Source organism: Phacochoerus africanus, chromosome 7 (assembly GCF_016906955.1).
Source record: "Phacochoerus africanus isolate WHEZ1 chromosome 7, ROS_Pafr_v1, whole genome shotgun sequence".
NCBI classification, from domain to species: Eukaryota; Metazoa; Chordata; class Mammalia; order Artiodactyla; family Suidae; genus Phacochoerus; species Phacochoerus africanus.
Window position 1 is genome coordinate 91,656,631 of NC_062550.1, and position 26,927 is coordinate 91,683,557.

The window sequence follows — 26,927 nt, forward strand, 5'->3', positions numbered from 1 at the left end:
ATAATGTTCCTACCACTTTATGTTTTAATTAGATGTTTCCAGTATCAGGAAAAAAATGAAAGACGAGGACTAATATGGTCCTAAAACGAAAGTTAAGGCAAAATATTCCTAAAGCTGTATATTAATTTATGAAGATTCTCCCAGTTTAGGCATGTGTAGATCTTGTTTTAGCCACTATGTCAGTTTCAATGGGGGTCTACAATCCAGATAAAAGACTACATTTCCCTACAGTAAGCTAAACTATTTCCTGTACAGAATTATAACCACAGACATTGAAATATAGCTCTTAGATCTGAAAATGTCTTTATTTTTTAGAAAATGGATTCCAGGAAGGTTAAAAAGCAATACCAGAGGGTATAGGTGCAGAACTGGATGTAGTCATTCAAAGCATTCAATTAAGAATATGGCAATATAAATATCTGAAAAGCATCTCTTAGGTGTTTGAAACAAAATGTGTATGTCATTCTTAACTAATTGGAGTTTTATACCATTTCCTAGACAGAGGAGAAACAGTTAACATTTCAAAGTCCTGAAAGCTTTTTCCTTGGTTAATTACATTAAATGGTCTGCCTTTGATCAAATTCCTTCCTTTTTAAACATGGATAAAAGTATTACATAAGTCCACTGTTAAACAGACAACATGTCGAAAATTATTCTGGTATAATGTATTCCAACAAAGCTTAGAAAATAAAAGATGTTGTGGTGGCTTTGGACTAAGTTTAATAGTCATCTCCTCTGCTGACAACTTCTTTACATGTTGGACGCAAAAGTATGGTATGTTCAAACTGTGCTGTATATGATCCTTTAATGTCACATAATGGTGGATATGGATCTACAATGCCCAAGTCACACAGATTCTTCAGAGCCATCAAGTATTTACTTTCTCCCAAGCGATCCAGCCATCTGCGACAGAAGGCAAGGGTGCCAAAGTTTTCATTGATGACATTTAACAAGTGTTTCGTTCTTGGAAGCCTAAGAGGAGAAAATCCAAAATTAATAGTTGGCTAAAAAGTTACCAACTAAATTCCTCCTAATATTAAGGAAAACTCAAACTGAAGCTATAACTTTACTTAGTAATTAAAGTTCAACAAGCTTTTGCTGCCTCATTCAACATTCAAAAACCAGAACATCTAATATCTAATAACAGATGGTAACTAAGAGACCAGCTGAAGTCTATGACATTCTATGTATATGTGTCTTAAATTCCAAATACAGACTCATCGATAGTATCATAGTAAGAATTTCCCTTTTAGGGGAAATTTCAGCATCAAGCTAAATAAAGCCCTGTATATAAAGCAGATGCTTCAACCATCTCCAAAAAGTTAAAAAAAAAAAGTAAAAAAGTAAAAAAAATAGTTTATTGATGGGAATGTATTAAGAACAAAAACCTAGGAATGCCAGCAAAATGATAATCTCTGAAATTACTATGATTACCAGAAACTAGATATGACAGAATGCGTCATTTCCTCTCAGTTAAAATTTTTAACAGGAAATTTTTTTTTTTTTGGGCTGAATTACAGAAATCCACAGAACTTATTGTTAGGCTACAGAATGCATTTATGGGAGTGCCTGCTGTGGCACAGCAGGTTAAGGATCCAGCATTGTCTCCACGGCAGCACAGGTTCCAACCCTGGCCCAGGAACTTCCATGTGCCACAGGTGCGGCCGAAAAAAAGTGCATATTGAATGAATCCATTTATGAATGTACTGCTGTAGATGGCTGTCATACTTTTTAAAATGCTGTTAACTGGGAAAAGAAATTCATCAGTCATATAAAAACAATAGGCTCTCACCTTATTGGCACATGTCCAACATCAAAATTTTTCATGTAATGTGAACATTCCATATCATCATGAACAATGCCTTTGCCTGTGCTACCAAAGGTTTCAATGGCATATACTTCTCCCTCCTAAAAACACATAAGGGTCAAGGGGGAGGGAAGAAAAACAACAAATCAGAATTCCCATCTCAAATGCAGGATGAGATATTCCCCACTTCCTGCAAGAAACAAACTATCCCCTGACAGTCCTTATCCACCTAAAAGACCACTTTTAGGTCTTCATGTTATCTATTAAAAGAACACAGGCTTTGCATGGGCAGGGATTTTGTTTTGATCAATACTACATTCCAGTGCCCACTCTAGAGCCTGGCACCTCTGAAATGCTCAATAGTCATCAAGTGTTGAATTAACCTTTGACATGCCCCACTTCCACAGCTGACAGAGTCCCAGTCTGACACAACTGCACACTCACACAACCCAATTCCTGCTGGGGTGAGTATGGAGAACAAGTTAATTTTGCTCAACATACTCTATACTCAACTATCACTGGCTTTATAGTTTGGAAGAAAAAAAAAGTCAAAATGCTTCACAAAACAAGTATTAATGACATACACACCTCCATTCTCGTTGCCTCTCCTCCTTTCACAATGGGCACTGTTTTCCCAGCATGTATTCTATATGGCCCAATTGAATGTCCATTTAGATTACGGATTGGTTTCACTGGCATAATAAATAGGAAAAAAGTTACTTAGGGTCTACAAGCACAAACAAATCTTTTGGCCTACTGGTATAGAATTCAAGCATTTACTTAAAAATCAGGTATGGCTCAGAGTTCCCACTGTGGTGCAGTGGTTAACAAACCCGACTAGGAACCATGAGGTTGCGGGTTCGATCCCTGGCCTTGCTCAGTGGGTTAAGGATCCGGCGTTGCCGTGAGCTGTGGTGTAGGTTGCAGACGCGGCTGCGATCCCGCGTTGCTGTGGGATTCCCCTAGCCTGGGAATCTCCATGTGCTGCGAGAGCGGCCCAAGAAATGGCAAAAAGACACACACACAAAAAAATCAGGTATGGCTCTATTAGATAACCTCCCATTAAGACACTTGTATACTAGAGGGATATGAAAAGGTACTACATCGTTATTGATTAAAAACTAGGAGTAGGGGAGGTGATGGAAGAAAGCATAAACTGGAGTTCCTGTCATCTGACTAGCATCCATGAGGACAAAGGGTCAATCCCTGGCCTCGCTCAGTGGGTTAAGGATCCAGCGTTGCCATAAGCTGTGGTGTACGTCACAGAGGAGGCTGGGATCCCATGTTGCTATGGCTGTGGTGTAGGCCAGCAGTTACAGCTTTGATTCGACACCTAGCCTGTGAACCTCCATATGCTGTGCAAGTGCAGTCCTAAAAAGACAATTTAAAAAAAGGATTTCGGAGTTCCCATTGTGGCTCAGTAGTTAACGAACCTGACTAGAAACCATGAGGTTGTGGGTCTGATCCCTGGCCTTGCTCAGTGGGTTAAGGATCCGGCGTTGCCGTGAGCTGTGGTGTATGTCGTAGACACGGCTCGGATCCCGAGTTGCTGTGGCTGTGGTGTAGGCCAGTGGCTACAGCTCCAATTGGACCCCTAGCCTGGGACCCTCCATGTGCCACGGTGCGGCCCTAGAAAAGACAAAAAGACAAAAAAATAAATAAATAAATAAAATAAAAAAAGCTTTTCAACACTGGAATCTGGAACTGTTACGTGGTGACTAAGTCAAATTGTCACCTAACATACCTTAAAAGGCAGACCACATGCCAACCAACATTGTAGAATTAGGAGAAAACAGAAGGGAAAGATGATTTTGAGAGGGACTTGAGAAAGTATTATTTGTTGCAGCACCAATTCCAAAACTGTGGGAAATAAGTATTTGTCGTAATAAATCCTAGGCACTGTCATAAAATTTACATTTCGCAAAAATAAAACACAATGGTGTTCTGTTGTGATGCGCCAGGTTAAGGATCTGGTGTCACTGCAGCAGCTCAGGTCGATGCCAGAGCACAGGTTCAATCCCCGGCCCAGGAACTTCCACATGCTGCAGGCACAGTCGAAAACAAAACATGACATCATGATCCTATTACAGTAGAATAAACTTGGGTTCTTAGAGATTATAGAATTTATCCAAGCTCCAAGACCTGCCTAACCCTAACACCCACCCAAGTTTGAGGAATCATAAGCATTTTTGATTGTCCAGATGTTCATAGGCTTAATGATCTGTAAGAGAGCCAAAAGGACAGGAACTATCAAGTATTAGAGGAAGAACCACTGCACAGTTGGAAGAACATCACAGCCCCAAAGTATTCACAGGGGAATGCAAAGAATGCTGGATGATGTGAATTTACTTAAGGGCAAGAAAGCTTGAGAATCTCCACTGCAGAATAACAAAGCAGAGTCAGGATCTGGTTAAAGGAAATGTAAGAAATATTCTAGAAGAAAGTTTTTAAGACAAGAGTTAGAGAAAGCAATGAGCACAGATTAGAAAGGAGGATGGTAGCTGGACAGCGGTCAGACAGACCCTGGGAGTTGAGAAATGCTGAACTGACAGCACCAGAAAGCATAGCTGACTTTTTTTTTCAATGGTTGCACCTGCAGCATATGCTAATTCCCAGGATAGGGTTCCAAACAGAACCACAGCTGAAGCCAACAGCCACACCGGATTCAAGCCACATCTGTGACCCACACCACAGCTTGCAGCAATGCTGGATGCTTAAGCCACTGAGCAAGGCCAGGGATTTAACCAGTACCCTCACAGAGACCTCGGATCCTTAAGCCACTGAGCCACAACATGAACTCTATAGTTCGCTCTTAGACTGTGTACCTAAGGCACTGAATGGGAAAGACCAGGTAGCAAAAGTAATAAAGATGAAAAGAAAGGAGTTCCCATTGTGACTCACTAAAAACAAACCCAACTAGTACCTGTGAGGTTGCGGGTTCAATCCCTGGCCTTGCTCAGTGGGTTAAGAATCTGGTGTTGCTGTGAACTATGGTGTGTATTGCAGACATAGCTCAGATCTGGGGTTGCTGTGATGTAGGCTGCAGCTGAAGCTCCGTTTCCACCCCTAGTCCGGGAACTTCCATATGCCGCAGATGCAGCCCTAAAAAGAAAGAAAGAATACAGAAGGAATTAACTGGCCTCTAAATTTGGAATTCAACTTAAAAGGGGGGGGTGTCATCAATGGAAAGGTCTTCTGGCTCGTCTGAGTCTTACGACTAGTCACAGAAAACCTAGCCTACATACATTTTCGCCACCATGGGATAAACCCGCAGACGCCTTCTTATTGCTAGCAGAGGAGCCTGGCAGCAGCTCCTAGCTAGCTACCAAAGAATTCCTATCAGGTCATTTCCTTTTGTCCTCCCTCTTTCTATTCCCAGTTCCCATGAGATAAAGTTGAAGCAGCTAATCCAAAGAAGGCGCTCAACACTTATCTTGAAAAATTAATTCTCCCACACACATTTCAAAGAAACATGCATTTTTAGAGAACACACCTTGATATGTCTTCCCATCGATTTCAACTTCATAGGACTCCATAACCTCTTGGATGGCCTCACCAACATCACAGAGACGGACATCAATTCCGGCACACTAAAGCAGAGTCAGGTATATTCTATCATTCAAAGCGCAGAATTTTACAGCAACTTAACCTCTTAATGTCTTTTTAAAAAAAAAACGCTCATTAAATCTTTATTACTCTTTTTTTTTTCTTTTAGGCAGCGCCCATGGTATGTGGAAGTTCCAGGCCAGGAAACGGACTCATGCCACAGCAGTGACAATGCTGAATTGATACCTTAAAATAAGGGGCAATGAGAAAAGCTCCTTTTCGCACTACAACTTCCACTATAAAAGCCTTCAGTGTACTGTATTACAAATACCCACCTACAACCCTAAAGGCAGTGGACCGGTCTTACATAATCCAAAGACCTTAAAAATAGAATATTCAGAGTACTTAAAATATGCTGAATGAAATGGTGCTTAAAGTTCCATACCTTTATTCCAGTGTTAGTGGCATCTTTTACAGCTTTTAATAATGTATCATATTTGGGATTAAAAGTGACAGTAAAAGCACAGTCAATAATCCTACCTGAAAGAGAAAATTCTCAAGTTTACTTATCAACTAGTCAATTTACCTACATTATATAGTACCTACTCTATTAATTAACCTTGCTAGTTAACGGAAAAATAAAATGAAGGCAGCACACCAAAGACCAAGATAGCATTCATAATCAAAGTGGAAAACAGTATAAGTTATACAAAGGTTTTAGAAAGAAAAAATTAACTGTAGGGTTAGTATATATCACTTCCAGACAGCCCCAATTCAGTATTCATCCATGCAGTTATTCAACAATAGAAACAAAAACAAATCAAAGCGACAAAAGCTTGGGGAACTAAGGAACAGCAAGCAGGCAGAGAAAATGCGTAACTCCACCGGATGCAAACCATCAGCCTAGTGTCTCCAATTTAATAAAACCCCAGGTAAGTACTTAAATCTAAACTTTGCTTTCTCACTTAAGTAAGGTTGAAAGGTACTTAGGGTTTGAGAGAAAATACAGAAAAGCTAACAATTACATATAAAGGTTCACAAACTCAAAGCTTCTAGGTAAATGTTTGTTGTTGTTATAGGAATAAAAAATGCCTGAAACAATGACTTGAATGAAGATGTAAGATTCTATTTTTCATGCCTTAATACAACAGGTAACAAGCCTCAATTACCCAATGGTGTTTTTTTGTTGTTGTTGATTTTTGGTTTTTTTTTTTTTTTTGCTTTTTTAGGGCCGCACTTGAGGGATATGGAGTTCCCAGGCTAGGGGTTGAATAGGAGCTGTAGCCTCTGGCCTATGCCATAGCCACAGCAACATCAGATCCATGCCACGTCTGTGACCTACAGCACAGCTCACAGCAACACTGGATCCTTAACCTACTGGGCGAGGCCAGGGATCGAACCTGCATCCTCATGGATGCGTCAGATTGATTTCCACTGAGCCATGACAGGAACTCCAAGTAGGACGTTTTAAAGTAAATCTCAAAATCTGCCTCAACATGGCTCTACTGAAAAGTGAGGCATCAAGAAGAAAATGAGCAAGTTCAGGATCTATAGCCTCCACTCAACAGAGACAAGACTAAAATTTTTAGGAGGAGGGTAGAATAGAATTATTTCCAAGAACTCACCACTTATATGTGTTCCAAAGTCTATCTTACAGATGTCATCATATTGCAATACTGTTGTGTCACCAGCATTGGGAGTATAATGGGCAGCACAATTATTTAGAGAACACCCAGTAGGAAATGCCAGGCCTGCATTTAATCCATTCTCTTTTATTAGCTTTCGTGAACAGTCTTCCAACTTTTCACTTAAAAAAAAAAGCAGTATGTTTACTTTCATATTCTCACCCGTACATATCATGCAGCTTATTAAGTCCCAAAAACTTACTGAAACTCTTAAATTACTTTCTGGGAATGGTCTGAGCACTTTCTAGATGTGACTTAACAGTTCTCCGATACTATGAAAACAGTAGTTCATCTCTAAAAGATAAAAATAACTTACCTTCACTGGAAATCTAGAGAGAAAGAACAATACAGGAGTTTCCGTAGTGGCGCAGTGGTTAACAAATCCAGCTAGGAACCATGAGGTTGCAGGTTCGATACCTGGCCTTGCTCAGTGGGTTAAGGATCTGGCGTTGCTGTGGCTGTGGTGTAGGCCAGCGGCTACAGCTCCAATTAGACCCCTAGCCTGGGACCCTCCATATGCCACAGGAAGCGGCCCTAGAAAAGGCACCAAAAAAAAAAAAAATACAATCCACTTTTAACTTCTTCATTGCATTATAAACGTTTTGTGTCCTAGAATTGTAATTTAATATGAACTGTTGGAGAGCAAAATAAGATTCCCAAATAGAAAATAAGAATGAGGAATATGTACATTTATTTGCACTGAGAGTATATGAGTACAAAATAGGGGGTGCTGAGATGCATATGTCCTCTTACGGTTTCCTGGTTACACTGACACCAGGAGACTTGAGAAGTTATTTCTAGAACCTTCACTTGAACTTTTTTGGCAAAGTAGTAATGAAAGCCAAGCATTACAATTGGAGAGTTAACTCTAAAAATAATTACTATCATGTTCTTACAAAAATAGATTCTTCTTACCAGATTTCTATCATTGTCATCCCAGGCTTGATCCAGCTCATAACATATTTTCTAACCTGCCGATGTGCCTCTGCAGCTTCTCGAAAATCATTCCAAATCTCTTCACTAGCTTGATCTAATGCTTTCTTTTCTTCACTTGTAGTTCTCCAAGCAGCTGTTCGCCTTTATAGTAGGTATAGTATAGTATTAGAGAAAAAGCAAAATAAGCATAACAGCTGAAAGATAAAAACATACTAAGACATTTTAGACAAAAAAAATTATATATTCAGTTTCTTTTACTAAAAGGCACCAAAGTTTCTGAAAAACAAGTACCTACACACTTACAATCAAGCCAAATCAAGTTAAACCTTTTTTTAATACTTAGGAAAAAAAAACCCTCAAGCGAAATTTCATTAATAGTCAGAGGGACTGATACCCTACCAGACAAAATTAACACAAAATTAGAGAACCAGAAAAGCCAGAAAAGAGTCCTAGAAACAAAGCAGAGGAGAGGAAAAAACCCATTCTTCCACTTGAGGTAATATAAATTTTAAGAGATTTCAAAAGAATGCACCCAAAATTAGCAGCTCCAGGATCTGATCCCTGGCCCAGGAACTCCATGTGCCGAGGGTCGGCCAGAAAATAAAAAGAAAGAACTTCTACTTCAAAGTTGGTGGTCAGCAAATAATATTTTATTGCAGCACAGCTATGCCCATTCATTTATATACTGTCTATAGCTACTTTCATGTTCCAACAGCAGAAACAAGTTGACACTCAAGACCTGAAATATTTACAACATAGACCTTTCTTTACAGAAGTGTTTACCCAACAGTTTTAAACTACAGCCCCTACGTTAATGCCCTAGAATGTTTCCAGAATTTTTTTTATGTCACTGTCAGGTTCGTTATGATTATTTCAGCAGCTACCTGTGTGCCAATATCTACTACCTTTAACCTGCTACAAAGGAACTGTCCTATGTAGAAATCGGGGTATTTAAGAGCTTGTTTACTATTTGGAAATGAGTTTTGGATCTATCTACTAATGTTTTCAGATAACTGAAATATTACAGTACTATCAGTTTAAGACCAGTTTTAAACCCTTACACTCTTAAATGTGTATCAATTACTTTTACAAGAAAAGTAAAAACTAAGAGGCAACTTCTAACTGAAACATTCAAACACCCTCAGAACAGAAGGTAACAGAATAGATCCTTCAAAAAGTATATTCTCAGGATGTGACTCAAACTTTTCCAGCTATAGTGCACTTACAGTTGGTCACTCCATGCTGGCATAGACAAGTCACAATCTCTCCTGACCTCCCAGGTGTAACTTTAGCCTTTTCTCTTCCACAAATCCAAAAATCTTTCCTGAAAACCAGGAACCCAAATGTTCTTAAGAATAAATCGTTTTTAGGTATCAGAATGCTAGCTTTATTCTTAGATCAACCTTTAGAAAAATACATCACGGAGTTCCCATCGTGGCTCAGGGCTTAACGAATACAACTGGGAACCATGAGGTTGCAGGTTTGATCCCTGGCCTCACTCAGTGGGTTAAGGATCCAGCGTTGCTGTGAGCTGTAGTGTAGGTCACAGACGTGGCTCGGATCTGGTGTTGCTGTGGCTCTGGTGTATGCTGGCAGCTACAGCTCGGATTAGACCCCTTGCTTGAGAACCTACCCATGCCACGGGAGTGGCCCTAGAAAAAAGGCAAAAAGACAAAAACAAAAAAAATCACAATTCATCTTTTACATGATTATTAAGTTTGCCACATATACTACAGCCACATCTGACATTAAAGGCTGAAGCACCCTCTGCTTCAAAAGCCAAAGATTTTGTGGAAAATAAAAATATCATCTAATATCTACTCTAGGGTGGTAAGATAAGACTGTCCACGGGGAACTGATTCATGCATGTAGGGCTGTGAAAGTAGAATTGGTCATTTATCAATTTCCACTTCTCCTCAATCCAAACATTAGATTCTTAAAATCCATTTCCTATAGGTTAAAATATAATTAAACTTCAAATGCTGACATTGTAGAATCAGAACGTGATCTAATAAAGATCCTTAATACTGAAATCAACAGATTTCACACAAGTATCTTACACTTCTGAAGGATAAATGGCTGATTCTTAGAAGCAGTAGATTCTTCAAAAGATTTCGGAATGTTCTACATTGTTAGTAAAGAATTACCAATCAAAAATTGGATTAAAGAAATAACTGAGTTCAAGTTGAGAGTCATTAGTGATTACTTGAAAAATCTATTGTCAGGGTCCACAATTATTAATCCTAGGCCGAAATGAAAGACAAAGAATATATGAAGGAGTCTCTCTCTCCTTTTTCCTAAATTTGATTTTTTTTTTTGGCTGCGCCCATGGTATGTGGCAGTTCATGGGCCAGAGATCAAACCCATGCCACAGCAGTGACCTGAGCCACTGCAATGACACAAAGCTGCATCCTTAACCTGCTGTGCCACAGGGAAATCCCTAAATTTGATTTTTTAACATTTGGCCTATTTAATAAAAATATATAAGGCAAGATTAAAAAAAAAAAGTCATAACAATTATTCCAAAAAGTAATTAACTAAACTGACAGAGTCAGGTTAGACATGTCTGGAAAAAAACAAAACAAACACAAAACATGTCTGTAGAATAAAACTAAAAACAACGGCTTAAAAGAAAATTCTGGGAGTTCCCGTCGTGGCGAAGTGGTTAATGAATCTGACTAGGAACCATGAGGTTGCGGGTTCGGTCCCTGCCCTTGCTCAGTGGGTTAACGATCCGGCGTTGCCGTGAACTGTGGCGTAGGCTGCAGATGCGGCTTGGATCCAGCTTTGCTGTGGCTCTGGCGTAGGCCGGTGGCTGCAGCTCCGATTCGACCCCTAGGCCTGGGAACCTCCATATGCTGAGGGAGCGGCCCAAAGAAATGGCAAAAAAAAAAAAGACAAAAAAAAAAAGAAAATTCTTATAATAAGTGTTTACAGTATGTAAATTCTTCACACCTGATTATTTCTGAATCTTTCAAATATTTCATTTTTACTACTGAACTTATTAAAAGCAGAAAAATATAAAAGCAAGACACAAAAGTGTCTATTATTAATTTCTAATAGTCAAACATTTCTGAATTCACTGCACAGATAACTTAAAAGCAATTAAATTTGCATTCTTAAAGCACTATATGTCACATTTACAAAAACAATTTAAAAAGGGATATTCCAATGGTCCCAAAGTACCCCATAGATTATTTAAAAACTAAAAAAAAAAGTATCTTTAAAAAAAAAAAGCAGCTAGCTGTCACCATATTAACCAAGTGATCAAATACAGTAAAACTAATTAAAAAAAATCTGACATTACATCTGATTAAATGGACTATGATGCAGTATAAAATACGAAATATCACTTATGATATAACCCTGTAAAAAATGTTTAATCTAAACCTAAGTCTATAACTAATTTCAGTTTACAGAAAATACAGGAATAGGAAAAAAAAAAGTTTAATGATACCACAAGGAACCTGGAGATATTCTGGCATATGCGACATTCTAAATACCGTATCTCTTCAAATTCAGTGTAATGGAAAAGAAGAAGGTGGAAAAATTTTATTTTCCTTTTCTGCTGCACCTTCAGCATGTGGATGTTTCCAGGCCAGGGATCAAATCTGAGCTGCAGCTGTCATCTATGCCACAGCCGTGGTAACACCAGATCCTTAACCCAATGCACCACGCTGGGGATCCAACTTCAACCACCTCAGAGATAATGACAGATCTTTAACCCACTGTGCTGCAGTGGGAACTCCAAAGGTGTGGATTTTAACCATCTGCAATGCATGAACCTTGACTGGATCCTGGTTTAGAGGAAAAAAATAGCTATAGAGATGTTCCAGGGACAATGGGGAAAAATTCTACATGTATCATGATACTGGGAAAGTACTGTTAATTTACTTTTAGAAGTGTGGACTCAAAATAAAGGAGACTAATTTTTTGAATGGTCTGGGGTGGCAGTGGGTAGAGGGATCAATTAACCAAAAAAAACACATATACATTCAGAGACAAAGCATTTATGCCAAAATGTTAAGCACCATTCAATTTAGGTAGTGAATTCATTGTTTTTGTTCCTCAACCTTTCTGTTTGACATTTTTCATTAAAGGGAGTTCCCTGGTGGCCTAGTGGTTAGGATTTGGCAATTTCACTGCTGTGGCCCAGAATATAAACCCTAGTCTGGGATCCCACATCAAGCCACTGCATGCCACAGCCAAAAAAAAAAGGGAAAAGAAAGACATTTTTCATCATAAAGCTACACTGAAAACAACATAAAGGCATTTACCTCGGCATTATTTCTAAGAGTAAACAACTAGAAATAAACTGCAGTATGTCCAATGAGAGAAGACTAGACAAATAAATTATGATGTGTATGTTGACAGGCAAACTTATTCAGCCATCAAAAGTACTGCTGGATTCTTCACTAACACACAAACAGATTTAAAAAGGGGTTATAAAGCTGTTTACAGTATAGTTTTATCTTGAAAACCATTCCCAGGTATTTATAATACACATTTACGTAGAAAGGCTTTAGACAAAAAAATACCAACATGTCAACAGTGGTTTTAATTCACAGGCAAAAGTAAGGAAATTCTTATTTTTTTCTTTTGCTTTTCTGCATTTCCTAACTGTCCTATAATGAATATGCTTGCAAAATTAACAATTGTCCCAAAAAATTACCTACTGAATTTAGAAATAGATATGAATAAGTTCAAAATATTCTCCATTCTACCTCTAGAGATCTAGAATAAGAGAAAAACTAGATCCAATTAACGTACCAAAATGTGCATCAGTTTTTTCTAATGTACAACACTGAAAATACTATCAATATTCAAAATAGGAAAATAGCTAAATTATACTAGACAACAGAATAGCATTACACCCATTAAAAATTAGTTTCTAAAAATTTTAATGACACAGGAAGTGCACACAGAATGTTAATTTTTTTTTTTTTTTTTTGCCACACTCAGTATATGGAAGTTCCCAGGCCAGGGATTGAATCTGAGCCACAGCCTATGCCACAGCTGCGACAATGCTGTATCCTTACTTAACTCACTGCAGAGACAATGTCAGGTCCTTAACCCATTGTGCCACAGAGGGAACTCCAAAATGTTAAATTTTTTAAAAGGTATAACAAGCCATTTTAGTAAAAACTGATGAAAAGATTATGGATTTCTACACATAAGAAAGATGTTCCTAAGGAATGAGATATTTACACTCTCAAAGTAATTTCCCACAAATTACTAATTAAAAGAGAAAAATAATAATACACTAGAGGAACTGCTTAATACCTTACCCAACTGAAAAAAACTGACATCATGTACTTTCAGAAGTGACAACCCTGAAAAAGATACAGTATCTACTTATCTAGTATCCCATTCAAAAAGGCACAATCTACTCTCAAATAGCTTAGAAAAATAGTAAAGTGGAAAAAAAAATGAAGAAAAAAATATGGAGATTTACCAGTATAACATTTTTCCTAGAAAGGAGGAAAAGGATTGCTATTTGTGTCATTTTCCATTGAGATTGAGGATGGTAAAGCAAATGTGACAAAATGGTAAAGAGAATCTGAGAAAGGTACGTAGGAGTTCTGTGTACTATTCTCACAATGTGGAATTATTTAAGAATGAAATTATCTTAAAATAAAAAGTCAAAATAAATAATGCCCTCAAGCTGGGTGGTAGTAACACAGGTGAGTTCCTGGTGACAATTCATGCAATTTTCATTAAGTTTATTAAAAAATCAAAGAAGGGAGTTCCCGTCGTGGCGCAGTGGTTAACGAATCCAACTAGGAACCATGAGGTTGTGGGTTCGGTCCCTGCCCTTGCTCAGTGGGTTAACGATCCGGCGTTGCCGTGAGCTGTGCTGTACGTTGCAGACGCGGCTCGGATCCCGCGTTGCTGTGGCTCTGGCGTAGGCCGGTGGCTACAGCTCCGATTCAGCCCCTAGCCTGGGAACCTCCATATGCCGCGGGAGCGGCCCAAGAAATAGCAACAACAACAACAACAAAAAAACAAAAACAAACAAAAAAAAATCAAAGAAGGAGGGAATTTCCATTGTGGCTTAATGACAACAAACCCAACTAGTATCCGTGAGGATGCGGGTTGATTCCCTGGCCTTACTCAGTGAGTTAAAGGATCTGGCATTGCGGTGGGTCGTGGTGTAGGTCACGGACATGGCTCAGATCCAGTGTTGCTGTGGCTCTGGCGTAGGCTGGCAGCTGCAGCTCCGACTGGACACCTAGCCTAGGAACTTCTATATGCCGCAGGTATGGTCTTAAAGAGAAAAACAAACAAAAAGCAAGGCAAGATACAAAACTTTATGTAACATTTTACAAAATCTGTAAGAATGATTCTCATCTATTTGCAAATAGTCAAAACTATTATAAGAATGTCAAAAAAAAACCCAGAGACTGAAAAACCACCACAATATCTTCATTTCTTTTGTATTTCCTCAGGACATAACACAACACTGCTTTTAATTATTTAAGAAAAGCATTATCCTAAGAGATACAATATATAATTAAATTAATATTCTCCTGCACTGTTTCAAAAACAAATTATTCTACCTATACAATTTTTAATTTGCACTAGAAAATGACAGTAAAAAGAAAAAAGTAGTTTCTAGGATTTACAAAATCTCAATTACTTTTTCTTGTATATAAACATTACTCCAAGTGTTTCATCATATTCGTTTTGTTAAAAATAGTAACAATCTGTTAACTAGTGTAAGAAGTCAATGGCTTTCTTCTTTAGCAATAAGCATACAAAATGGAAATGGAAATAAAAATATCTTGTTCACATCAGTAACAAAACCATAAAACATTTAGGAATAAACTTAAGAAAGGCACAGGACCTACACTGAAAAAAAAATCAGAATTAAGTGGGAAAATATTTTGTGATAACAGATTAAGACAATGTCATACAACTGTCAATTCTGTAAAACAAATATATAAATATGATGCAATTACAGTAAGAAAGGCATTTCCTTATGGGTATGTGTTTTAGGACTAAAATATGACTAAAAATACCTAGGAAAAGTATTAAAAAGAACTGTGTCTAGTTGGATTTGTGTGGCAGAGGAGAAAGATTTGCCTTATCAAATAATCAAAACATATTATAAAGTTCATGATATAAAATCAAAATAGTATTAGCATGGAACAGACAAATAGAAGAGTGGAAGAGAATAAATACAGAAATTGGTTCCACTAAGAGTATAGTGTTCCATTACACGAGGATAGTATAGTACATGACGAAAGTGGTTGTTTAACAAAAAATTTTAGCACAACTGACAATTCATCTCAAAGAAAATAAAATTAGCACTCCCAACCTTATATTAAAAATTCCAGACTAATTAAAGGTGTAATAAAACAAAAAATAAGAGTTTGAGAAAATTAGAGCGACTGCTAAGAATACAGAAGTACAATACTGTTATTTAAAATCTTTAAACTTCTGCCAAGAGCAAAGGGACAAAACCAACAATCAAAAGATGTTCAAAATCCCTAGCAAACTGGGAATCAGAAAGTATTATTAATTTTTTTTTTTTTTGGTCTTTTTAAGGCCGCATCTATGACATATGGAGGTTCCCAGGCTAGGGACTGAACTGGAGCTGTAGCCACTGGCCTATGCCACAGCCACAGCAACATCAGATCCAAGCCCCATCTACGACCTACACCAGAGCTCACAGCAACGCCAGATCCTTAACCCATGAGCAAGGCCAGGGATCAAAACTGTGTCTTCATGGATGCTGCTAGTCAGATTCGTTTCTGCTGAGCCATGACGGGAGTGTATTTTTTTTTCTTTTGTCTCTTTGTCTTTTGAGGGCCGCACCCGTGGCATATGGAGGTTCCCAGGCTAGGGGTCTAATTGGACCTTTTGCTGCCAGCCTATGCCACAGCCACAGCCACACCAGATCAGAGCCTCGTCTGTGAGCTACACCACAGCTCATGGCAATGCCGAATCCTTAACCCACTGAGCAATGCCAGGGACTGAAACTGCAACCTCATGGTTCCTAGTCGGATACGTTTCTGCTACGCCATGATAGGAACTCCCTTAATATATTTTTTGCTTCAGTAAACCCACTCCTGAAGAACTATCACAAAATAAAACTTCCACAGGGTCATTTGCTGTACAGCAAAAACTGACAGAAGACTGCAAATCAACTATAATAGAAAAAATAAAAATCTTAAAAAAAAAAACTTCCAGAACATAAGGAAATACATATATGTGTACATACACACACATGTGTATACATACATATATATGAATATACTTAGATGTTTATTGCAAATGGTTTATAATGGCAAAAAAAAAATCTGGAGGCAACATGAATGCTCATCAATTAGAAAATGGAGATAAAGCATGGTATATTCACGCCACGGAATATCACAACATCATTCAAATAAATAACAGGGCTATTCTGACCGACTTAAAGGGACTTCCAAGATGCAGCACTGAACAAGAAAAGCAAAGTGGAAGAGGAAATCCATAGTATGCTTACGATTTTTATTTTTGTAAAATTAACAATGACCAAAACACTCTCCTTACATAAACAAAGATGTACACACACATGAGCATAGAAAAATATGGAAGACTACCTGCTGGGTGGTTACATGGGTCTGGAAGGAAGGAAAGAAAAGAGGAAACAAACAAAAAAAATTTTTTTGAAAGATTTTATTAAAAAATAAGTGTGATCACGTATGTACTGTGAAAATTCACATAATTAATATAAATCTGCACGTCTGTGACATTCTAAAAATAGATGTTTTAAGATCAGAATAGTGACTGATGTATTCAAATTCAAGGAAGACACCCATGCCATAAAACATATTCCTTCCTAAGTTTAAAGAAAAACAATGATATCTTTACAGGTCAATGAAACAATGCTACAGTAGAAGCTTTCTTAACCAACTACTGCAACCACTGGATTAACCAATGCTCCTGATACCCTCTGTAACATACTGACCAATGTCCACTGTATTTCAAATATTAGTGGCTAACAGGTTCCTGTTCTGAAGAATAGTAACAACAGCTAAGACTTACTTAATGCTTACTATGTGTTTATAACTCTTCTAAGTGCTTATTTATACAGTCCTCACAACAACCCTATCAAGTACCTATTTTACAAATGAGGAAACAAAAGCACATACGTGATAAATTACTTGCCCAAGTCACAAAGCTAGTAAGTGTTGAAATGGGACTCAAATGCAGATAGTTTGATCCCAGCTTTACGTTCTTCTTCTTCTCTTTTTTTTGCTTTTTAGGGCTGCACTTGCATAGCATATTGTAGTTCCCAGGCTAGGGCTCGAATCAGAGCTACAGCTGCCAGCCTATGCCTCAGCCACTGCAACTCGGAATCTGAGCCGCATGTGCAACCTACACCACAGCTCACAGCAATGACAGATCCCCAGCCCATTGAGAGAGGCCAGGGATCAAACCTGCATCCTCACAGATACCAGTTGGATTCATTTCCACTGCGCCACAAAGGGAACTCCCTTTTTGTTCTTAATTAGTCTGCATAATGCATGTTGACCAGATGTCTATTGATGAACTTTGCTCATCTACCTTAGTAAGAAAGCTTGTGAATCCAAGAATCAGGTGATTTGTGCCCAAACCTTTAAGTCATCTGCACTTGTTACTGTAATTACGTAATTTAATTATATATTACATAAAAAGAATTACTTCTGTGAAACCTAAATTAACTACTCAGAGAAGTCTCAATAAAGGCAACTCATCAAAAAATACTTCTGTCAAATGGAAATATATATTTCAGGGGAAATAATGTAAAGATACAGGCGTCAGCCCTCAGATTACTTAGTTCTTGCTGTTCAGAGAAACTCAAAAACAGAATAGACTCAAACAATGCATTATGGTTACAGCTCAGGGGAAGAAAAAAGTGGAGTCCAATGCAAATCCATGCTCAAATACCAAGAATGATTAAGAATTTTTTTTTTAACTTTTATCAACAGGTTTTTATTTTTATTTTTTTGTGATACCCATTTTTAACATACTTTTTTGATTAACCAACCACTGGTCCCAATCATTTTGGATAAGAGGGCTTCTACTGTATTTTTCTCTGCAACAAATTCACAAGCTTTCTTACTAAGGTAGTGGAGCAAAGTTCTAAGAAAAATCAAATCTGCTTTACTGCTAAGCTGCAACTTTGAAAAGTCAAAATGTAAGTTATTTTATGATCCTTACCCATCTTGTGTGGGTGGGTACTCGCATTCTTGTCCTTTGGGAAATACACCATTAGGATACAGGTCACATATTGGAACTGAGGGAGGGTCTGTTTGAACTTTTGCTGTGAGATACAAATAAAGCATTAACTTCTATAGTTAAAAATAAAATTAAGCAGTTATCGTTACAGTTTTTCTCAGTTCCTAATGGTTATTATATGTCCTGATTTTAAGGAACCTCCTTGCTATCACTTTACAGTTAAAAACAGAAGATATTTTACCAAACTAGCCACCTCCTCTGATTTACGAGTCATTAGGAATAAAAATATTCAACTCCTCAGAACTCCATTATGTATTTAAATAGTCTAGGCCTTGGCAGAAAGTACACGTCTAACATTTTTGTCTTCAAGAAAGTAAGAAGTCTTATAGCAATAAAGACATACAACTATTATGTGTAAATAAAGTACGTAAAATAATTTATTCCAAGGGTACATTAGGTATAAAAGTTAGAGTATACATACCCAGTGCTAAAAGATTTTTTAGGCAGCCATATACGCATTTCCAGATACTTGAAAAAGTTAACAGTACTTAGCATAAGTTTTAAGGACATTATTTCCTAAACTATATTCTAAGACATCAGTGTTCCAAAATGCCTTTTAAAAAATATTCAGATTTGTCTTCTAAAAATCTTTTTAAATACATTAAACACGTTTTTAAAATTCTTTTTTAAAATTTTTACGCTTTTTACATTCTTTCTAGGGCCACACCTGCGGCATGTGGAAGTTCCCAGGCTAGGGGCTGAATCAGAGCCACAGGTGCCAGCCTACAACACAGCCACAGCAAGGCCAGATCCGAGCCAAGTCTGTGAGCTACACCGCAGTTCATGGGAATGTTGGATCCTTAACCCATTGAGCGAGGCCAGGAACTGAACCCAAGTACTCATGGATACTCAGCAGTTTGTTACCGCTGAGTCACGAGAAGAACTCCTTATTTTCTTTTTATGTAATGTTTGAAAGTGTTCTATGCGGAAAATAAACTTGGGAAATAGTTTTAGGCTCCTCCTAAGAGGAAACGTTTAGAATCTGAGATCAGAAAGGACCTTAGAAGTCATCTTATTTAGCTTCACACTCAAATCCAGGAATCCTCTAATACCCCTGAGAGATGGCACTAAGAGCCTGACGAGGGAGGCAGTCACCATTTCCCAAACTAAAATTCATTCATTTTTGGAGAACTGTAACTGTTAGAAAGCTCTTCCTACACTAGTCTCCCTGATACTTCCATTTGATTCTTCTACTTCATTTTTTGCAGTTAAAAAAAATATATATATATATATATATATATATATATATATATATATATATATATATATATATATATATATATATATATATATATTCTCTGGATATCCTGTTGAGGCTCAGTCCTGTTTAGAACCCAACTAGCGTACATGAGGATGTGGGTTCGATCCCTGGCCTTGCTCAGTGGGTTAAGGATCCTGTGTTGCCACAAGCTGCAGTTTGGGTCACAGATGTGGCTAGGATCTGGAGTTGCTGTGGCTATGGAATAGGCCTGCAGCTGCAGCTCCAATTCTACCCCTAGCCTGAGAACTTCCACATGGCACAGATGTGGCCCTAAAAAGCAAAAAAAAAAAAAAAAAATCACTTTTCATTTCTATTGCTTCCTTCTATGATGAGAAACCACTTTAAGGGATGTGGTTGACACTTTCACTTGGACCTTGTTCAGTGCCCCTTTTAAGCTAGTACAAGAATCAACTCCTGGTTAATAATTCAAATAAGATATAATCAGTGTAAGACTACACCTTATGCTAATTAGTATAATTCTCAAAATCCTACTGCTATGAAAAGGTTGAGATTTCTAGCTTTTTGGTTCACACTGTACAAGCACTCAAAAATCCTCAGGATCCTATAACCTTAAACTAACTTTATATATGCCTATTTAAATTTCATCTTGTTGACATTAGGCTACTGATGCAATTTTCTTTCGAAATCTTGATTTTTGTCATCCAAAGTACTATCTGATCATTCTCAGCTTTATTTCATCTACAAATCTAATAAAGATGCCTTTTGTACTGTCCACAAATTATTAAGGCGCTCAAAAATATCATCAGAGAAAAAAATAAAGAATTTGTAATCAAAATAAGATGAAGCCTCGCCTTTACTACTTATTAGCTCTGACTTGGACAAATAGCTATGTGTGCCAAGCCTCAGTTTCCTCATCCACAAAAATGAAGAATTAGGTGAAATCTTGGATAACCTTTGAAAATTATAATGTACTATGTCTAAGTTATCTAAAACTATAATTATATCTGTATTACAGTTATTGACTACCATTATAATTCTCTCAATAAATAAGGAAAACGAAGGCAGTAAACGTCCCTTGATTACATTATTTGACTTATTCCAGAACTGATTTATGTCGGCCTTTAGAGAGCAAAAATCAAAACACAAAAATATAAAATAGAACCTGGAAGAAGGACAATACAAAACCAGATTTGGCTCTAAATCCTCTAGTAGCCAATATATCTTTTAAAAGGGGAAAAAGGGATTACATTATTTACATAGTTTACAATGTTTCTGTGATAAAACATGTTAACTATTTAGGAAAAACACAATTATTCTTGATACTAACACGAGACAAAAGAGGGTCTCTTGAGAGTTCCCATAAAGAAATATAATGAACGGTAAGTTCAACATCTTCAGAGGAGGCACTATAAAGGCTAATGGCATCATATTAAAACATCCGTCAGTGGAAGAATCCTACCAAGGGCAAATGCAAAGCAGCTCCTTAACATTCCTCCCTGTTTAGCTATCTTCATTAGGGAACAATTTCAGAGTATTTGGAGAAATAGGATCTCTCTCAAGCCATTCTCAAGTAATAATATGCCTCATCATCACACCATGAACAAGTTTTGAATGGAAGGAATACGACATAATCATCTCTGGAGATTGCTAGAATGCAAGTTATGTGTACTCATTAAATAACTGACATCCTGAGTAGAAGGACAGATGCCTGGATAGAAAAGCTATCCCACCTCCACCTAGAAACATATCAAGGAAATGACTAACAGAGCCAAAGCTTCCTCAAAAAAGTAATTTAAGTATTTGAACACAGAGATAAAAATGAAAGTCAGCCCCCAATACCCTGATTCATAAAATTTTAGCCTCAAGATGTTAAAGGAAGGTTTAGCCACTCAGTGGTCCCTCATAGCCTAAAGGGCATTGGGGATTGAAACCTGTTCTGATTCTCAACCCAACCTTTATTCCTTAATACTATATGGTCTCCCCTTACTCTAAGAGATTCAGGTCCCTGAAGATGTTTGATTATACCATTTATAGACACAAAATACAAGTAGGATCATATTTTAACTGAATTTAAATAGTGCAATATAAATGTTACCAATAAAAATTCACCATATCCACAAATTTTAAATAATGGGACTCCTCATTAAATATTCAAGAATCTTTTAATATCAAGGCTGGCAGGTGAATTGCAAACTATATTAATCCTATTATCACATGATGGCATTACTTTAGCCATCACTGAAAAAATTACCGGAATTATTCAAGTTTTAAATTATAAAGTTTTTAGGGACCCATCCCTAATTTGCATTCAAATGCAACAACTTAATATTATTAACACTCCTTGGCTGAATAACTGCTAAAGAAAGTAACAAGACTGTTAAAACACAGTACTTGCCAAATACTTGTAGGTTACACTAAATTCTACCTCTATTAAGCCGAAATTTATTTCCCTAAGATAAACCAGGATCTTAAGCAACTTCAAACCTACTCTTCAAACCTGATTAAAAACCCACTTCTAATCTGTCAAGGAAGATTAACTAAAGACACTAACGTCCTCTCTTCTTCTTCTTCTTTTTCTTTTTCTTTCCAGTTGCTCCATCTCCATCACCATCTCCATCTAAGAAAAGACAACGTCAAAATCATTTAAACCTCGTAAGCAGAGGGATGAAACAAGCACAAGCAGACAACTACACACACACACACAACACACACACGGTGCCTCTTAAATAGCACACAACAAAGTTGACCCAATACTCTTAGGACTTTGTATATTGCTAGCTTTAAGTATCAGAATTTGACTTGCATAACGAAAAACATTAGTAAACTTTACTTTGACTTACTCTAATAAAAGAATTGTTGAATAAAATATTTTAAGAATAAAAAATATTTTAAATCACACCTCTTTTAAAAGCTAAGAAAGGAGTTCTCCTTGTGGCTAGCAGAAACAATCCAACTAATATCCAAGAGTTGCTGCGGCTGTGGTGTAGACCAGCAGCTGTAGCTCCAATTTGACCCCTATCCTGGGAACTTCCATATGCCTCGGGTGTAGCCCTAAAAAGCAAAATAAATTAAATAAATAAAAGCTAAGAAAAAGAACTAATGTTAAATACTGATGATGATTGTACAGCTTCATCTGAAATAACGCTAGTTAGAGTTTACATATGCTTTGCAGTTAATCACTTGTATCTCATAACCTCATGTGATCCTCATAGCAACCCCATGAGGTGACAATGTTTAAGGGGCACACTCAAGTAATCCTAATGGATAAACATCAGAATTGGACCAAGAATATGTCACCTGATTCCTAATCCAGGGAGAGGAAATTGGGGTCTCATATTTTAAAATATCTTCCTTTCCTGCATAGTTGTTATTAAAGAGAAAGAGCTCTCCTTCTGGGTCAAATTATATAGGGGAAAAAAATCCCACTTTTCTAGGTTTATAGTTCTCATAGTCATGAAATAACCTGATGCCCCCAAATAAGAACTATTATAAAACAACAAAAACAGTTGGCAAAGGAGTACCCAAAATAGCCATGAGCTGCCTGTCAGTTTTTTCTTGTTTGTTTTTTTTGGTCATGCCTGTCAGTTATAAAAACTGACATGAAGCCCTATGGCCATATCCTTGAACTCTGAAAAAAATAAAGAACATAATTATGGCCAAGATTAAAAAGTGACTTACAGCATTTTAAATAAACGTTTCAAAAATAGACCTAAGGGGAGTTCCTGTTGTGGCTCAGTGGTAAGGAACCCGACTAGTATTCATGAGGATTCGGGCCCCTGTCAGTGAGTGGGTTGAGGATCCGGGGTTGCCACAAGCTGTGGTATAGGTTGCAGACACCGCTTGGATCCAGAGTGGCTATGGCTGTACTATAGGCCAGCAGCTGCAGCTCCAATTCAACCCCTAGCCTGGGAACTTCCCTATGCTGCAGGTATGGCCCTAAAAAGATACACACACACACACACACACAAAAGACCTATATGTCTGAATTTCTTAAAATGCTGCTCAATAAACTTCAACAATCATTTCTGAGGTATATTAATCTACCCACAAATCACACTGCTATGAAGCAGGGATGAATGGAATCCTGTCCCAGATAACTGAAATTGATAGTTTAATAGTATGCTCACCATGTAATATTCTTTCAAATGTTTCACCTACTGGTAGTAACTCATGCCCAGCATTAAATAATCTTTAGATGGTAAAATCCACACTCATAAAACAATGTCAAATGACTGCTTACATTTTCAGCTCAAAGAGCTCCTTTTTCACTTATCCAGATTGATAAGTAGGAGCCATTAAAGAAATTATCTCACCACACACCTACTATAATCTTCTATTATAATTATCATGCAATCATTGGTTCACACTGACCCCCCTATTTGTCTGTGAGCTCAAGTGTTAGACACCATTTCTTAAGCACAGTGCCAAATATGTGATAAATATTCAGTCTATTCAATAAATGAATGTTCTTTTAGTTTATATTGTTTATTTTCACCTAGTTGATAAATAGGAAACAGCAGTAGGGAGGTAACAAGACCTAGGACTTTAATGGGTTGAGTGATAAGAAACTGCTAATATCTGAAGATTTTTGACACATAAAATTACATTTCTTATGTTCAATCTTATTAAATTAATAGAGACAGAGTGGAGACATAAGTATTGCTGTTTTACTCATTAGTGGTTTCTGGATTCAAAAGCCTAACAAAAATAACATGAAAAATTTTTGGAAAACGTAACTTTCAATTTCCTCCTGTGTCATATGATCTAATTCACATATTCTGCAGTACAATTTTAACAATGGTCTTCTTCATGCACCCAATAAATGTGTGCTGAGTTCTTAAGTGCCAGCAATAGGGGCAGAATGGTAAACAAGACAGTCTTTCTTCTGGACAAACATTCAACGTAGCACATGGCTACAAACCTCAGACTGAATTCGAAACAAACACTTCAAGATGTAAAACCAGTTTCATATTTTTTTTTAATTAAAAAAAAATTTTTTGTGCTATTTTAGGGCTGCACCCGAGGCATGTGGAGGTTCCCAGGCTAGGGGTCGAATCGGAGCTGTAGATGCTGGCCTACGCCACAGCAACACCAGACTCAAGCCATGTCTGCGACCTACACCACAGCTCACAGCAACCCTGGATCCTTAACCCACTGAGTGAGGCCAGGGATCGAACCCGCATCCTCATGGATCCTAGTAGGGTTTGTTAACCGCTGAGCCATGAAGGGACTCCACCAGTTTTAAACTTAAACATACACTCAAAATCTTTCAAGCTGTGTAACCCTGGGTAAGTTAGTTAGCCTCTCTCTACCATAGTCTCTTCATTTTTAAAGTGGGATAAGATGAAGCTCCTCCTTGATACTCAATCATCCTTCTAAAGCTAATTACTTTATCCAAAATCTCCCATTCAACTACTGACCAGGCCCCACCCTGCTTAGCTTCCAAGATCAGACAAAGTTGGGTGCGTTCAGGGAGGTATGGCCATATACTATTTTATCCAATATCTAAGGTTGGTATTCACTACAGGATAATGGCCTCCACTTATTGAATGCTTGTGCTAGAATGGTGGTATAACCAGGATCTGAGTATTAAACTACATATGCTCATAGTTTCACTGATCATACCATGCTGCAATTTATGTTTTTATATGTCTTTTAGCAGAGCATGCCAGGATACTCTTAATAGACAGAGACTTTTATTTCTGTATTAGCACTATCCTCAAATCAAATAATATATGATAAATGACAATTAGACATCTATATGCAAAAAAAAGAACCTCAATCCTCACCTTGCACTATATATAAAAATTAATTATAAATGGACCACAGACCTAAACATATTTTTTCATTAGATACATAAAACAGTTCTTCCTTATAAAATTTATGACATTATAAAAACTTCTTGAAGAGAACACGAGAAAAATCTTCATGACCTTAGAGACCTCAAGGATTTAACCTTTTGGATAGGACACAAAAAATATGATCCATAATGGAAAAAATTCGATAATTGGACTTCATCAAATTCAAATCTCTTCTGCTGCAAACAGTACTAGTATAGGAGAAAGTATCTATAAAACATGCATCTGGGAGTTCCATTGTGGTGCAGTGGTTAATGAATCCGACTAGGAACCATGAGGTTGCGGGTTCGGTCCCTGCCCTTGCTCAGTGGGTTAACGATCCAGCATTGCCATGAGCTGTGGTATAGGTTGCAGACGCGGCTCGGATCCCGCAATGCTGTGGCTCTGGCGTAGGCTGGTGGCTACAGCTCCGATTCGACCCCTAGCCTGGGAACCTCCATATGCCGCGGCAGCGGCCCAAAGAAATAGCAAAAAAAAAAAAAAAAAATGCATCTGATAAAGAACTTGCATCAAGAATATATAAACAACTATTTACATACTAAGACAATAAATAACCCAACTGAAAAATGGACAAAAGAGTTAGACACTTAACGAAAGATATAAGAAAGGCAAATAAAAATACGTAAAGATGTTCAACATCATCAGCCATTTGGAAAATGTAAATCAAAACCACAATGACATACCATTATACACCTATTAGAAGAGATAAAATTAAAACTAACAATACCAGTGTGTATAAGGATACTGAAGGGACTGAAAACTCTTAAATACTGTTGACAAGAATGTTAAAATGGTACAGCCACTCTGGAAAACAGTTTGATAGTTTCTTATGAGCTTAAACATACACTTACCACATGACCAGCAACCCTACTCCTAGGCATTTACCCAGGAGAAATAAAAACATAAGTCTAAACAAAGACCTGTATGCAAATGTTCACTGTAACTTTATCCATAATAGACAAAAACCAGAAACATGCCAAACATTCATCGACTAGTAAATGGATAAACAAATTTGGAACACTACTCAGCAATGAACTGATACACAACTGGATGACTCTCCAAAATATGCTAAGTGAAACAAGCAAAACACCAAAAACGCTGCATACTGTAATCATTCTATTTCTATGATATTATAGAAAAAGAAACCCCACATAGGAAGAGAAAATATATCGGGGTTTAGAGCAAGAAAACTGACTACAAAAGGGCACAAAGGAACTTACTGTGGAGATGAAAAATTTGTTTGTTTTTTATCTTCTGTCTTTTTTAAGGCTGCACCTTCGGCATATGGAAGTTCCCAGGCTAGGGGTCAAATCGGAGCTGCAGCTGCTATCCCACACCACAGCAACGCCAGATCCATGCCAACGCCAGATCCATGCCGTCTGCCACCTACACCACAGCTCATAGCAACAATGCCAGATCCTTAACCCACTGAGCGAGGCCAGGGATCGAACCCATGGATACTAGTTGGGTTCATTAACCACTGAGCCATGATGGGAACTCCGTGAGATGAAAATGTTAAATGGAAATAATCTATAGCTTGGCTGTGATAGTGCTTACACAAATGCATACATTTGCCAAAATTCACCAAACTATACATTTTAAAA

At 37.5% G+C, this 26,927-nt stretch overlaps 1 protein-coding gene across 3 annotated transcripts in view; it reads right to left on the reverse strand.

The window, feature by feature from the left end:
* Nucleotides 1–286: 286 nt before the first annotated feature.
* The window catches only part of METAP2 (methionyl aminopeptidase 2), a 34,256-nt gene continuing 7,615 nt past the window's right edge, over nucleotides 287–26,927 (reverse strand). For all 3 annotated transcript variants that reach the window (XM_047788251.1, XM_047788250.1, XM_047788249.1), the window contains 9 exons: nucleotides 22,017–22,082; nucleotides 18,166–18,268; nucleotides 7,954–8,115; nucleotides 6,979–7,160; nucleotides 5,799–5,893; nucleotides 5,301–5,397; nucleotides 2,396–2,499; nucleotides 1,793–1,908; nucleotides 287–972 (listed from right to left, as the gene is read on the reverse strand). In XM_047788251.1, the coding sequence (XP_047644207.1) occupies nucleotides 720–972; nucleotides 1,793–1,908; nucleotides 2,396–2,499; nucleotides 5,301–5,397; nucleotides 5,799–5,893; nucleotides 6,979–7,160; nucleotides 7,954–8,115; nucleotides 18,166–18,268; nucleotides 22,017–22,082 (1,178 nt within the window). In that variant the 3' untranslated portion in view covers nucleotides 287–719. The remainder of the gene's footprint in view (nucleotides 973–1,792; nucleotides 1,909–2,395; nucleotides 2,500–5,300; nucleotides 5,398–5,798; nucleotides 5,894–6,978; nucleotides 7,161–7,953; nucleotides 8,116–18,165; nucleotides 18,269–22,016; nucleotides 22,083–26,927) is intronic.